This window comes from Ammospiza nelsoni, chromosome 2 (genome assembly GCF_027579445.1).
Source record: "Ammospiza nelsoni isolate bAmmNel1 chromosome 2, bAmmNel1.pri, whole genome shotgun sequence".
NCBI lineage: Eukaryota > Metazoa > Chordata > Aves > Passeriformes > Passerellidae > Ammospiza > Ammospiza nelsoni.
In genome coordinates, this window is record NC_080634.1 from 479,923 (window position 1) to 495,000 (window position 15,078).

Here is a 15,078-nt window from a genome sequence, read left to right on the forward strand (position 1 = left end):
GATCGAGCATGGCCGGGAAGCGGAACGGCGAGGCCGGGGAGCGCAGCGGGGAGCCCGCGGCCAAGCGCGCCTGTGGCCCGCGGGACGAGGAGTTCAATGGCGCCCGCTTCAAGGCGCTGCTGCGGGATCCGGCGGCCGCCGCCAAGGGTGAGGGGCTCTGCAAGGCGGGAGAGGCGCGCCCTGAGGCGGCCGGTCCGGGCTGAGGGGGCTGCCCCGGGCTGAGGGGGCTGCCCCGGGCTGAGGGGGCCGGTCCGGGCTGAGGGGACTCACCTGGGCTGAGGCGGCCGGTCTGGGCTGAGGGGGCTGCCCCGGGCTGAGGGGGCCGGTCTGGGCTGAGGGGGCCGGTCTGGGCTGAGGGGGCTGCCCCGGGCTGAGGGGGCTGCCCCGGGCTGAGGGGGCCGGTCCGGGCTGAGGGGGCTGCCCCGGGCTGAGGGGGCTGCCCCGGGCTGAGGGGGCTCACCCGGGCTCAGGGGGCTCACACGGGCTGAGGGGGCTGCCCCGGGCTGAGGGGGCTGCCCCGGGCTGAGGGGGCCGGTCCGGGCTGAGGGGGCTGCCCCGGGCTGAGGGGGCTGCCCCGGGCTGAGGGGGCTCACACGGGCTGAGGGGGCTGACCCGGGCTGAGGCGGCCGATCCGGGCTGAGGGGACTGCCCCGGGCTGAGGGGGCTCACACGGGCTGAGGCGGCCGATCCGGGCTGAGGGGACTCACCTGGGCTGAGGCGGCCGGTCGAGGCTGAGGGGGCTCACCCGGGCTAAGGGGGCCGGTACGGGCTGAGGGGCTCACCGGGGCTGAGGCGGCCGGTCGAGGCTGAGGGGGCTCACCCGGGCTGAGGGGACTGCCCCGCGCTGAGGGGGCCGGTCGAGGCTGAGGGGACTGCCCCGCGCTGAGGGGGCCGGTCGAGGCTGAGGGGGCTCACCGGGGCTGAGGGGACTGCCCCGCGCTGAGGGGGCTCACCGGGGCTGAGGGGACTGCCCCGCGCTGAGGGGGCCGGTCGAGGCTGAGGGGGCTCACCCGGGCTGGGCGGGCGGCCCGGGGGACGTCGCGGGGATGTCACGGATGCCGCTGCTGCTGCTGGGGACTGATGCCGCACACGGGCACGGCCCGGCCCCTCTGTGTGGCCCAGAGCGGGTCCCACACGTGGCGCTGGTGGCCCGGGTGACGCGGTGGCTTTCCAGGGCTGGAGACCTTCGTGTCCATCGCCAAGACGCTGCCGTCGCCCCAAGTGTACGATGTCGTGGAGGGATACGTGAAAATTTCCATGGAGTGTGCTGAGATATTCAGGCTTCTCGATGGAGAAAGGAAGCCTGAAAGTGAAGTAAGTTGGATATGGGAGCTGTCATTCAGGGGCTGGCGGCTACAGTCCCAACAATCCCACCCTAGAGAAGAACCAACAAAAGGTTGCCAGGGAATGGTCACAGCTGCCAAGACTGCCAGAGCTCCTGGAGCGTTTGGACAAGGCTCTCAGGCACAGGGTGGGATTGTTCAGGTGTTTGTGCAGGGCTGGGAGTTGGACTGGATGATCCATGTAGGTCCCTTCCAGCTCAGGATGTTCTATGGTTTTATGGGTAAATAATGCTTTGTGGTGTAAATAACTCTGTAAATTTTTGGTTTGGGTTTGGTTTTTTTCTGGAAGTAGCAGTGGCAGAAGCACCTACCAAGTGGGAGATGCTCCTTTCTGTTCATAGATGTTCCTGGACATCTATTTAATGACACACACAACCAATAGTCCTGTCCAAATCAAACTGTTAAGGTTATTTAAATGTTATCAAACAGCCTTTTAGGAAATAAGGGGATCAACAGAAGCATTTAAGAAAGCAAAACCAAAGTAGCCTAGTGAAAGTAAGTGTTTTTAGATATGTGCCTGATACATCAGCATTTCTAGGAAGCCACTAGTAAAGGTGACTTCATTTTTCTTATTTCAACTGGACACAATTTTATCCTCCTTAGAATATGATGAATGGACAAAGAGTTCAATAACTTTTCACTGTGCATGCTGGTGCAGCATTGCTTACAATGTAGTATTGTATTGTGTGGCTTTTTAACCATCACTTGCTGTTCTTTGCCTTTCAGCATCATTTTTGTCTCTGTAATGTTCAGTGACAGCCTTCCCTCAATATCCCGTTGCTAGGAGAGGCTGATGTTTGTAATGGGCACAGTCCCAGTGCTGTGTGGATTCTGAATTCTTCTGGCAGGAATTAATTGCAAGATTGGAACATGATATTTTTTCTCCAGGACATTTCATTTTTCGTCATCCACTTAGGAGTAGTTGTCTCTTGAAGTGTTGATTCCTTGAAACTTCATGCTCTCAGAAGTGATCTTTGCAAAGAGGAAGCATTAATTTGGGAGAGAATTTAAAAGTTAATGTCACTTTCAGATGTGGAAGCTTTCCTCTTGGAGTGGGGTTGCTCTGTTTATTAATGCTGGTTATTACTGTTTGCTCAGCTAATAATTTCAAGCCTTACCTGTCATTGTCTGATATTAACATACTTTTTTATCCTGCAGATGCTGTTAATCTTTCAAGCTCTAGAGGCCATTTTACTGAGGACAGCCAGTGACCTCTCACATTTTTCTGTTGTGGGAATGAACATTGTCAAAAAGTTGATTCATTCCTATATGAAACTGGTCTATGCTGCTTTGTATTCTGAGAATCACAGGTAAGTCTGCTTGGTGCTCTGGTGGAGAATCTCAGTCAAGTGATCTGGAGGGACTGTACTAGATGTTGCAAAATTCATCTTGACTTATTGCTAATAATGCCCCTTCATTTATTAATCCTTTTCCATTTGCCATGAAATAATTGCCTGTGGAACTCTGGTACATCAAACAATCCAGTGCAGTAGGATACTTTCCTGAAGCTCTAGTTTTCATCAGCTGGGCTGTCAGGGTGAGAGCTAGCATGGGTGGTACCTTGAGTCCTGTTATTTTAATGCTGCTTGACTTGAGGGGTGAAATGTATGGTGTGGAACAGGGCTGGGCAGTCTTCTGTGATGACAAAAAGAGCTGTTCTCGAGTGCTTTATTTCCCTGTATTTTTTAGAGTCAGCTTTCCATGTTTATCATGGATTTTTCTCTTTCAGACTGGCTTTTCTTATGCAATTTTTTCAGTCTCTTAACTCTGAGGTCATTTTGGGTTGTTAGCTATCCATGTTCTCGTGCTCGTGTGGATAGGGGAAAGAAATTGCAAATGTCAGGCATTTCAGTACAAACCTGGCAGGAGGAGGAAAGCAGAGGAAAAACCAGACTGAAATTGGCTTGTCCAAGGCAAGGACTCGTCTTTCAGTCTTGGAGCAGAATTGGAAAAGCTTTCTGTGCTTTCCCAGTTCATAGACTGCTCTGTGCCTCCTGCACTGTGCAGTTGATCTTATTGCAGCAGGCATTTAAGTGGGACAAAGAATCTCAAATAGGTGCACTGGAAACAAATGTTGAGGCTGTGCAAGATCTGCACTTGTGATGAAGTGTTTAAAGGTTGCAGGTTCTGGAGAAATCCTTCTGGAACCTGCACAGAGGAGGCTGCAGATCTCTGAAGGGAGATGCTCTGCATTTCCTGTGCAACCTCTTTGATGTGCAGAGGTGTTTTCTTTGCTGTGTGTCTGGATGGGATCTCTGCTTGAGTCAGGTGGCTTTTTGCAGTTTGCCCATGACAAAAACATGATGGACAGATTACAGATCTCTTCATGGTGGTGGCTGTTCGGGTGATGCAGGTCTGCAGTCTTGTGCATAGTGGCACTGACATGTTCCTGTTGAAATAAATGGCAAACCTCTAGGAATTCAGGGGTTCATAGAACCATGGAAAAATTAAGGGTTGTCTAGTCCAACTCCACTGCCGTGAACAGGTTATCTTCAAGTTGTTAATTTTGTCACTATCTCCCTTTTAAACTACTCTATAAAGGGAATATCCAGCCTCACATTACAGCCTAATTTTGGGGAAGAACATAAAAAGGCATTTCCTTCTCCTTTCTCCCCTCGCCCCTCTTTCCCAGCTGCTGTTATTACTGCCTAAAATAATTAGTTTGATAGTTTAACTTCCCTTCTGTTTTCTCCTTTAATCTCCTGGTTTGGCAGTTTGTATACCATCACCCTGGGAACGGCCTGCAGGTTTTCCTCTGTTGGGTTTGGTTTTGTTTTCAGGGTGAGCCGGGGGTGCCTTACCCTGCTGTCGGCCATGGTGGCTCAGGGCCCGGACTCAGCCAGGGATGTCTACAGTCACTTTGACTTCAACAACAAGTACCTGCCTGGATTGCTGAAAAGAAGGTGTAAGCAGGTAAATTGGGTGCTGCATGCCACGGCATGCTGTGCCAGGGCTCCACCAGCTTTTTTAGCTGCCTGTTCAGAACAAAGCTGTTGCCAGTGTTTGCTGAATTTTCATCTGCAAGAGCTTAACTCTCCCTTCCTGTCCTGTGTCAGGCTGAAGTCCTTGATTGTGCCCAACTGGACACATGAACGTGCCTCGTGTGTTTCCAACCGGCTGTGGAGAAATAGAAATGTACAGTTTCTGTGAACTGCCCTTCTAATGCCTGAAGCAGAGTGAAAGTGATAGTAAACTCCTGAAGACTAGTCTTTTCTTTTGTGGTTTGGTCCCACTGAAATAAATGGGGATTGGAGAGAGGATATTGAGAGTAATTATACAGAGTAATTGCATTTGAAAACATAAACAAGAGTTCTAAATAGTCTTTATCCGGAAATCCTTAAGAGGAATACGCGAGTGAAGAGAAAAAGTCACTCCTCTTTTTCGAGAAGAAACTATCTCTTGTTCCCTCCCTGTTTGCTAAAAATAGTCAAGATTGACCCAAACCAGTGCTTTAGAACAAGAATATTTGTGTCATTCCAAATGCAAGTGTATAATAAGTCCAGAATTGTTTGCAGTGTTGATATACTGTTTCTTGATTTTAAAGATTACTTGCAGGGTGAATGTGTACGTTTGTGTTGGGTTTGTGCCATCTGAGATGAAAATTCACACTTTTTCTTTATAAAGCAATCAAGTGGAAGGCAAAAAACAACACATCCCTTTTCCCCTGGAACCACCTTTTATAGCTCCAAATTGTCAGGTTCCATGGATTTTGGCCTCAGTGCAGGAGCTGTCTGCAGGAGTAGCTCCACCCTTGATTTTAAATGCTTGGGTGTAGTCTTTTGGCCACAAACTGCTTAAATAAGGTACAAAGAGTCTAGCATCCAAAAAGTCTTAGTCCTGTACAGCTTTCAGCGAAATTCTGTCACAGCTGGCTATCAGAAGTGAGATTTTAATACAGAAATACCAGGCCCAAAGCTTACAGCAAAATCTTGTTAATTTCTCTTTATTTCTTCTTTCAACCCTTTGGTGAGTCCCTGCTGCCTTTTCTTTTGCTTACTTAGAGTCTTCTTTCAGGCTCCTTTACATGCAGCTTAATTTTGCACAGCAGGTTTAAAAGCAATGGTAAATGATGACAGGACTGTGTCAGGGGATGCAGTGGTAGGATGGGGGGTGGCTCTTTGGAAGAGGTGCATTTATTTACAGTGGATTTTGGGAGGGGATCCTGGGCCGTGAGGGTGATGGGACGTTGTCCTGCCCAGGCTGCCCAGAGAAAGGAACTGCCCCGACTCTGCAAGTGTCCAAGGCCAGGCTGGACAGGGCTGGGAGCAGTGGGAGGTGTCTCTGCCCATGGCAGGGCATGCAATGAGGGGATCCTAAAGGTCCCTTCCGACTGAAACCATTTTGTGATTCAATGTTCATATCCTGTGGTGCTGTTACAGGTCAAGCTTTCACTGCTCCCACTGTGCCTGAGCTGGCAGTTTTATATTCACCCTTTTCACGGGCATTTCTATGCACTGACCCAGCAGGGCACAACTGAGGAGGTGCAGTGATGCAGGGTTTGGCATGGAATGGCTGTTAGTGTTTCCTCTTTATTTAAATTTCTGGCCTGGTCTCATACATTGAGAATTGACAAGCACATAAAACAGTGCATTTTCCTTTTTATGTAAAAGTGATCTGTAATGCAGGAAGTTTTTTAGCTGTATTGCGTGTAAATGTATGTCTGTGGCTGCATGCAACATGTTTATAGAAATTGTTTCGTTCACCTATTTATGGTGCTTCTAGGGATAATCAGCAGTTGCGGTATCAATTCTGCAATTGGGTACAATCTGTGTGCTAACAACATTTTTTAATTTTACATTTCCATCTGTGTGTGTCCAGGGCAGACCAGATGTCCGCATGGCCTACATTCAGTTTGCTCTCTCCTTTCTCATTGCTGGTGACAATGCAATCTTGGCACAGGTGCTGGAACTAAAAGGTACTTCATAACTTTTTGGTTTTAAGGCACAGTCATTTATAGGTAATAATAAGTATGACCTAATTAAAAATGTGAACCAGGTAGAGAGCACTAATAAGAAGCTAAATATATAGTTTTAACCTTATTATCTGAAAAGCTTTAAACTTCATTGGTAGTGCAGTAAATAAACCTCTCCTGCTTGAGAACAATATGCTATCTGCTAAAACTTTGCAAAAATAAAGTCTTAGGTGACACAGATAAAAAACCTGTAAATCTAATAGAAAACTTTGAGGCCATGGAGTCAATAAACAAAAAAAATTCACGGCCTCCATCCTTGCTTGTAAGACAGTAACAGTGGATATGTTGCATTCCTTTTCCTTTGAAAAGGGTGTTCTTCAGTTGCCTTTCTGCCCTGTGAATTGAGACCCTTGGAAAAGTTATGAGACAATCAGAAGGGATCTAGAATTATGGTTTAGAAAAAAATGCTCAATGCTAGCTGGCAGCAAGTAATGGCAGGGGGCTGAGAACTGGCTGTGATCATTGACTGCTCTTGTCCTGCCAGCCCAGGGCTGCTGATTTCCTCGAGGTGCTGGCAGCTGTTCGGTTCTGTCAGGCTGGGGATGGCACACCTCGGCCCAGTCAGGGCAGATGGCTTTCATTGCCCTGTAGGAGCCCCAAGTTCTCTGTAAACTGAGGCTGTCTCACTTTGGGATGCACTGTGAGGCAAAAGGTGATGGATGTAGCTGGAGATGGAACCTCCCAACATTTGAGAATCGCTCAGTGAAACAATTACAAGTGCTTCAAGGGGAGGAATATGAAATTACTTGAATTTTAGTGTGGCATTTCAGGGCCCAAAATGTATTTAAAGTTGGCAGATGCTGTAGCAGTGTTAATCAGTCAAGATGAGAGTAGGCTGGGCAGCATCACTTGCTCATAACCATGGTCATAGACACATCATCCTTCTGAACTCTGATTGCTGCCTTTGGTTCATCCTGGAATGTAACAGCAGGATAAATGATGTGACATGGAAGGGGAATGGGGATGAATTCCCTGGAGGATTTTAGTATGAAAAGAGCTTTCACATTTTGACTTAACATTTGAAATGTCTGTTAGATTTCATTCCAGCTATTCTTCGCTCTGAAATAAAGGAAGACAGAGTTTCTACTGTCAATCTCCTGCTTTCCACACTGACAGCTAAGGTATGATACACCCTGGAACTGCGTTGTCTCGTGTGTTCTATTTTCCTCGCTGCTGAAAGCAGTTCTGCAGGGATTTCTCCCCCAGTGTTCAGTTCTTGGGGCTGCTGGCAGAGTGCTGCTGCAGTGTGGGACTGCTGATGTGCGTTGGAGGTTGGTAGCTTGGCTGTATTACTGTGTCAGGGATGCAAACAGGGAAGCAGCAATTGCTGAAAGGTGTGAGAGTTGGCTTAGTGGTGGCTTTTCCTGTGCTCTGTCACCTTCTGAGCATGGCCCTGCCTCTTTCGTGGGCGCTCTTATTGCTTGTAGAGCAGCTGCACCTGTGATATATTTTATTTATTTGAAAATGTTTTCAGCTCCAGAATCTGACTTTTAAATCTCTGTTCGAAGCTGCTGTAGCAATGTTGCATAAGCTGTTGCATGAACAGTTGAGACAATGAAGAAAAACATAGTTTCAAATTTAGAGTGTAGCCATAGGAGCCTGCCTCAGACTTGGGCTTTTCTCAACTGACCAATTAAAGCCAAAAATGTTCTTTCATTTTGCTGTTGCAATGACACGAAAAAGAAGGATAATAAAAAGCTATCATTTAAATGTAAAATAAAGCTCTTTGGAACTTTGTTTTTCAAATGAAGCTTTTCCTGTGTGGGAATCATACATCATGAGCTGTTGTGTTATTGGTGGATCCCAGCACACTGTATGACTCTTTCAGCTCAGCAAGAAAAATGAGAATTGAAACAATGCCAGCAGTAAAGCACAGCAGAAGAACTTTTGAGAAACTTCCTTCCCTTTCATTGAAACTTCATTTGTAGTAGGCTTTGCTATGTCTACACCCAGGTTCCCCTGGTTCTGCTCTGTGGCTGCGATGCTCTAAACATGATCTGTGCTCTTTAACATGAACATCTGTCTGTCCAGCACATGCACGGTGTGCAGAGGGTGCTGTAGGGTCAGGGTGCAGCAGGAGCAGTGAGAGAAGTGTGACAGGACAGGCAGAGCCTTTCTGCTGCTGGGTGAGGAGAGCCAACTCTCCCTTAGGTGTGTACTAGAAGAATGAGGTGTGATGCTGTTTTGCCATGATTTTGTGACAACCTGCAATAAATGGAGTTTGCGTTTTTCTCATTTTCAGGTGGTTCATAACAAAAACATCAGCAAGACACAGAAGGTTCGTTTTTTCACTGCAGAAGTGTTGCTGCACATCTCGTCACTGTACCGCTGGAATGGCATTACTGATGTCAGCCCAGAGGATTTAAAGGTCTGGCCATGTCTCTCTTGGTTACTCTTAGTCCTTGTGCTGCCTTTATTTCCCTTGCTCTTGCAGCCCCCAGCTTTTGAAACAGCTCCCAGTTGCTCTGAGCCTGATGAGCTCAAAGAGAGGAATCCACTGAGTGTGTTTAAAAAGAACCCCCAGATTTCTGCTGCTTCTCGCTGGGTTTTGGCTACAGATTTTTCACCTTTGTGTGTGCCCTCTCTACCACATGCTTATGACCCTGCCGCTCCCATGCTGATGTACCGTGAACACCCTTTGGGGGAGATCTGTGTCTAGGAGGGATCTGCTGGGAGCTGTGCAGCCCTGACCCCATTCATAAGCATACATTTCAGTTCTGAATCACTGTGAGTTCTTGCAGTTCCTGGCAGTCCCTGTAAGTCATATGATGCATGATTTCCCAGCCAGAGTTGGCAAGAGTCTTCTCATCCCTAGGCATCTTGAGTTGTTCTGGATTTAGAAAGTTAATGGAATTGTAGAATCGCAGAATGGTTTGGGTTGGAGGGGACCTTCAAGTCCTGTAGTTTCTCTTTTTGATCTGAACACAAGCCAAACTTTGTTTTAGTATTTCTCTGAGAGGAGCCATATAGAGTGAGGCTGATACCTGTGATGCCAAATCTCACATGCCTTTTTTACTCCTTTTTGGTTCTTACAGGTGGCTCAAGGTCCTGAGGAGATGGGCAAAGCAATGGTGAGAGAACTTGTGCATAGTTTCTTGATGGACCTATGCTGCTCTCTGAAACATGGCATAACCTTCTATGACCCAAGTCTGGGAACTTCTGGCAAGTGAGTCACTGGGCAGCTGGGATTTGTACATGGATTCTTTGCTAGAAGCAAAAGAGACCTCGGCATTTATCATGTCTGCCCTGAAATGTGTGGTGTTAATTCACGTTTGTCATGCAGAAAATGTGCAGGTGAATTAATTTCTTACTTCTTTGAGTGTAAACTCAGAAATTATGCCAGGAGGATGAGAGATCTTGCCTTCAAATAATAGTTTTGCCTTCAATTAATAGTTAGAGAAGCTGCAGAGTTCACATCCCATATAAAGTATCAAAATAAGGATTTCTTATTCAAAGTAATTTTTTTGTCTTCACCAGGGGAGGAAATGTGGTACTTCTGCACTTCCTGCTTGGTTTAAAAACTGCAACAGAGGATGAAATGGTTGCTGATCTCGTGGTGAATATTCTCAAAGTGTGCCCAGATTTACTGAACAGATACTTCAAGGAGAGCCAGTATTCCTTTGTTCCTAGAGTGAAGTCTGCTTGGATGGACAACATGAAGTTGCTCAAGAAGGTGAGACTGTGGGTGATGGTAAAAAGCCATGCTCAGAGCAGGGAGCTTTGTAAACATGGAAACTAAACTGGTAAAAAAGGAATTGGTGTAAGAAACAGTGGGAAACATCACATCAGGGACATATTTTTTGAGATGCAGCAACATCAAAGCTCAACTGGAAAAACCTTTTGAACCTTTTGTCCTTTGTGAGTGTTCTGCTGCCTCTTTTTTAGCCTAAAATGGGCAAGTAGGATCTGGAATCTCTTGAAAAGGGATGGCCTTTAGCAGGGATGCTGGTTCCATACAGAGGGTCCATTTAGTTGAGTCTGGAGCATGCTCTGTAGCATTTTTGCATAAAAATTGACATTTAATGTTGCCGTTACTTCTGACAAGTCAAAATCCTTCTGTAAAATGCTCCCCAGAAGAAGCTGTCATCTCCAGAACTGTATCAGTGGGCTTAAATTTATGTTTCTTTTCTTTCAGATCTATGAGGCTCAACCAGAGATCTCCAATGCTTTTAAGAGTTCAGAATTTATTCCTCTTCCCAGATTGCTGTTGATGGTGATGGTGACAACAGTCCCTGCAGTGTGCAACAGAACAATGTTCACCCAAGGGTTAAATGTAAGAGCAGTCTGTAGCATTTCAGTGACTTTTCTGTCCTAGTTTGTACTGTTTCATCTTAGTGTGGGATCATTCAAGGAATTTCTGAAGTTGGATTATTACCTGTGGTTTATGTTGTCTGCCTCAGCATTGATCTGGCTTGGTGAAGCACTGGAAAATGAATTAGAATCACTGATATTGGTTGCAGGTGCCTTTCACAAGCACCAGTTCTGCCACTGTCCCCTAGTGTTTTAGGCTGGGAATCTGAAAACCCATGGATTCCTTACTGCTAGCTAAGATCCAGAAAATAAGTGATTCATTGACCAATTTTAACCCACATTCAGAGTATGCATTCTGTGCCTAGCATAACAGGAATCACCGAAATGGCATTAATGCACTTCCCTCTTTTAGCTGCCCAGCACAGAGGTGAAGCAGAGCATCCTGTCTCTGGTGTCCACGGTGCTGAGAAGAGCCCTGAGGAACATTCAGCACTGCTTGTCTGAGGAAACCTGGCAGAGGTCACAGACCTACACTCTGCCTGCACTGCAGGAGTTTGTGCAGCTCTACAGGGAAGCTGTCAGCAAGGTGGGAGCCAGAGACAATGGCAGCAGACAGCTGCTCTCCCTGTGCCTTGTCCTGCAGTGGTGCAGCCGAGGGAGGGTGCCCTGGGGAGGCTGTGGGTTACATGGTGTGAGGGAGGAGCCTGCACTCCTGCCGTGTCTGTCTGATGGGAATGCAGATACAATCTTGTGGGGAGACAGAGCTGCAGCATTCATGGCTGTGGGGCTGCACACAATTTCCAGGAGCAGGAAGCATTTATCTTCCTGGTTAAGTCAATGCAGCCAGCAGAGGTTACTGACAAGTTACTGGACAAGAGGGTACTTGAGTTGAAAATATGCCATGAGGAAGAAGAACCAAACAAATTTTTCACAGGAAGCCTTTGCAATAAAATGTTCTTTCCAGTACTTAGGTTAGGCAGAAGTGGAAGTGCAGTGCTTGATTTGAGGTCATTCTCTGATTGCACACAAGGTCAGTTCCAACCTTTGTGAAGAGCTGCAAATCTTCCTGTTGGATGTTGGGGGATGTATTTATCACAGGAGCTTTGTCTTACAAAGGAGAGCTGTTGCAATTTCCCCTTTTTGCTTTTAGGTTTTGCCAGACATGACCAGCATAGTGGCTGTCTGGCAGTCCCTCCTGAAGCAAGAGAGAGAACACAGCAATGGCCCAGCAGAGAAGAAGGAAGGTGATGTCTCCACTGTGAAGGCAACGACCGAGACAGAAGCTGCTGAGCAGCATGGTAGGCAAAGCAGGTGGAGTTACAACTTCTTATCTCTGTGGGAATGAGTGATGTGAAACCCTCATCCCACCCTTAACTTCAGCGGAATCCAGATCTCACTTGTATTTACTGCTCACCTTTTCTCTGTTCGGTTCTTCAGGCTGTTAGGATTGCCTGAGAGCACAGCTCAGCATAGAGGCTGCCCCTGCTGCTAGAAAGGGAAGCAGTTTGACTTGGCTGTCCCTGGATCACAGAGTGGTTGGGGTTGGAAGGGATCTCTGTAAATCATCTTGGCTGATTCCTCTGCTTAACCTGGGTACCCAGGTCCCCATCACACAGCTCCTGAACATCTCAAGGATGGGGACTCTAGAACCCCTTTCTGCAACCCGATGGGTGCTCAAGTCAGGAAGCGTTTCCTGATGCTCAGGGTGTTCCTGTGGTTCCCTTTGTGCCCTGTGCCTCTGCTCCTGCCCCTGGGTGCTCCTGGCAGGAGCTTGGCACCATCATCTTTGCACTCTCAGGTGCTCATACACATTGATGAGATGCCCCTGAGCCTTCTCTTCAGGCTGAACAGTCCCAGCTGCCCCAGCCATTCCTCACAGGAGAGGTGTTCCAGTCCCTTCACCATTTTTGTGAGCCTCTGCTGGACTCTCCCCAGTGTCTCCATTTTCTGGGGACTCCAGACCTGAACACAAAGCTCCTGGTTTGGGCTCCCCGGTGCTGAGAGGAGGGCAAGGAGCAGCTCCCTGATGCCAGGACACCAGGACACCAGATCCTTCCCTGGCCAGCTGCTGTGTGCTTGGGTGGCCCCAGAATGTACTGGTGTACCTGTTCCTCCTCAGGTGCAGGGCTCTGCTGTTCCTCTTGTTGAACTCAGCCCTCCTGCCCTTGGCCTTTCCGTGCTAGGAGCTGTTTCACAGCAACAAAATGAAACTGGCGAGGAGATAATATGCCTGAAAAATAATTTTTGGAGAGAATTTTGTTTGTCCCAGTTATTTCCCCAGGAGGTCTTGTTTTTTTAGCAGTTGGTTACTGTGGCTGCACAAATGTTTGTATGGATGTAACACAGGAGTGGACAGGACAGGTGGGATTCTTACAGTGAGCATTCAGATGCTCAGGGTGTGTTTTATATGTATGAGCACTTCCGAGTCAAATGAGAAATGGCAGCTCTCAATCTAAGCACTGAATGAGCAGATTTAGTTTTGGAAGTATTCATGCAGGAATGCTGGGGAATGGAACTGGAATAAGCAGATTTAGTTTTGGAAGTATTCATACAGGAATGCTGGGGAATGGAACTGGAATAAGCAGATTTAGTTTTGGAAGTATTCATACAGGAATGCTGGGGGAATGGAACTGGAGATTCCACGGGTGTTTTTCTCATTCTTCTTGTTGGGAAGATAGCAGGTAATTTCCTAGGCAAACCTGCTGGAAATACAGTTATTAATTCTGCTGCTGGCTAATGGAGGTGTGGCACTGTGCACTCTTGCTGTGAAAGAAGAATGAACTAATGATGGAAGCATTTTGTTTAGGTTCAGATGATGCTGAGACGCTGCTTCTGAAAGCTGCCCTGCTTCAGGTCATATGTCTGTACCAGAAGGTTGTGCCCCACATGGTAGCACAGAGCAACTTTGATTTCAGCAAGCTGATAAAAGGTATGTGATGGGTATTTGTGTTTTTGTTTTCTCTGGCTGTTTATACAGCAGAAGGGAACGTTTGCTTTTCTGCCTCTGAGGCTGGATTGTCACCTTGGGCTGGCCAGCAGAAGGGAACGTTTGCTTTTCTGCCTCTGAGGCTGGATTGTCACCTTGGGCTGGCCAGCCCTAGCTGCAGTTTGTCTGGGGATCCCATGACGTGAAGATCTTTGAACTGCCAGCTTGTCTCACGCTTGTCTCATGTGTTAAACCCTGCCACATAAATGTTCTGAGGTTTCAGGAAGATGGACCAAACCAAGCTGGTTTCTTGTTTCACCCCTCAGGTATAGTCACTGAAAAGGGCCTGAGGGAGGAGGTCCCTCCTCTCCTGCAGAACCACATCTTGAGGGTGGCTTTGGAGCTTCCTGCCAATAAATTTGCCTGGTTCAAAGTACAGGTGAGAGGCCGATGCAAATTTATGTTTCCTTGGTATGTTGTCCTCAAATCTTCCCATCTGGCATTGCCTAGTTTTGCATCAGTCCAGTCATTTTAGGAGGTGACCCTCGTGTAAAGCCAGCAGGAATGACATTCTCAGCAGTGGTGGAAGATCCCTGCTGATCTGAAAGGCTTTTTACAGGGACAGCATTTTTGTTGTCACCTCGCTGGTGAGCGCAGGCGAAGGTTCCAGGAGCTCTGTGTGTCTCTGGAGAGGAGCACAGGTGACAATGGGCTGGATTGCCCTTGTCTGGAAAGCCTCAGGCTGCAGACCAGGGAAATGAGCACTGATGGCAGCCATCCCACCCCTTCCCAAGGAAATTGCAACATTTTTAATGCTCCCCATAATTAGAGGAAATCCTCAGGGCCCCAGCTCTCTTTTTCACTGCAGGCTTCTAAAATAAGAGCTCTGTCAAGAGTTTGCTTGTCATGTCAGGAGAAAGGAGTGGGCCTGACTTTGGGGAGAAGCAGAGACACTGTTGGAGTGTTGTAGCAGGGATTGACATGGAATGACTGGGGAGTAAAATATGATTGGGGAATAAATATGACTGATGGGGAGGTGGCATTGCCTTGGGTCCTTGCAGTAGTTGGGGTTTCTGTTATTACTGTCTGCTTCCCCTTTCCAGGAAAGCATTTTACAAGTGAGTGCAAGGATCCTGGCTCATTAAATGCAAAGTAGTGATCCCAAATATTTCTGGCCTTGGCACGTTTGGGCAGGTCTATAAAATAACACACTTACCTTACACATCGGTGTCAGTGCAACATAGCCCTGTACAGTGCTGCTGTAGCAGAGGAATTTTAATATATTTTTCTTGCAGGACATCTCTGAGACAGAGAAGATATCTGGTGAAAAATCAGTCTTCTATTTACTGATGAAAATGTTTGTTTCGAGTACCCATTCTCATCTGAAAATTTCCACCAAACAGTTAATCATCAAGGTAAGCATTTGAATTGAAATATCAGGATATTCACCATATCCCATTGGTCTGAAATTTCAGGATTGTAGTTTTTTCTTAAAGCAGATGCCTTTACTGCATGGTTGTGTGGTCAGCAGAGTCTCCTTTCCTGTTTCTTGTGACTGTTGTTGGAATTTGCTGTCAGATAACTGG

The 15,078-nt window shown here is 47.3% G+C and overlaps 1 protein-coding gene across 1 annotated transcript in view; it reads left to right on the forward strand.

Moving 5' to 3' along the window:
• URB1 (URB1 ribosome biogenesis homolog) overlaps positions 1 to 15,078 on the forward strand; it is a 39,963-nt gene continuing 24,885 nt past the window's right edge. The window contains exons 1-15 of the mRNA XM_059466027.1: positions 1 to 147; positions 1,175 to 1,314; positions 2,502 to 2,653; positions 4,124 to 4,256; positions 6,162 to 6,258; positions 7,351 to 7,436; positions 8,558 to 8,683; positions 9,351 to 9,481; positions 9,793 to 9,988; positions 10,451 to 10,588; positions 10,979 to 11,152; positions 11,717 to 11,864; positions 13,373 to 13,495; positions 13,819 to 13,931; positions 14,788 to 14,907. Coding sequence (XP_059322010.1) covers positions 9 to 147; positions 1,175 to 1,314; positions 2,502 to 2,653; positions 4,124 to 4,256; positions 6,162 to 6,258; positions 7,351 to 7,436; positions 8,558 to 8,683; positions 9,351 to 9,481; positions 9,793 to 9,988; positions 10,451 to 10,588; positions 10,979 to 11,152; positions 11,717 to 11,864; positions 13,373 to 13,495; positions 13,819 to 13,931; positions 14,788 to 14,907 — 2,016 coding nt within the window. The 5' untranslated portion in view covers positions 1 to 8. The remainder of the gene's footprint in view (positions 148 to 1,174; positions 1,315 to 2,501; positions 2,654 to 4,123; positions 4,257 to 6,161; positions 6,259 to 7,350; positions 7,437 to 8,557; positions 8,684 to 9,350; positions 9,482 to 9,792; positions 9,989 to 10,450; positions 10,589 to 10,978; positions 11,153 to 11,716; positions 11,865 to 13,372; positions 13,496 to 13,818; positions 13,932 to 14,787; positions 14,908 to 15,078) is intronic.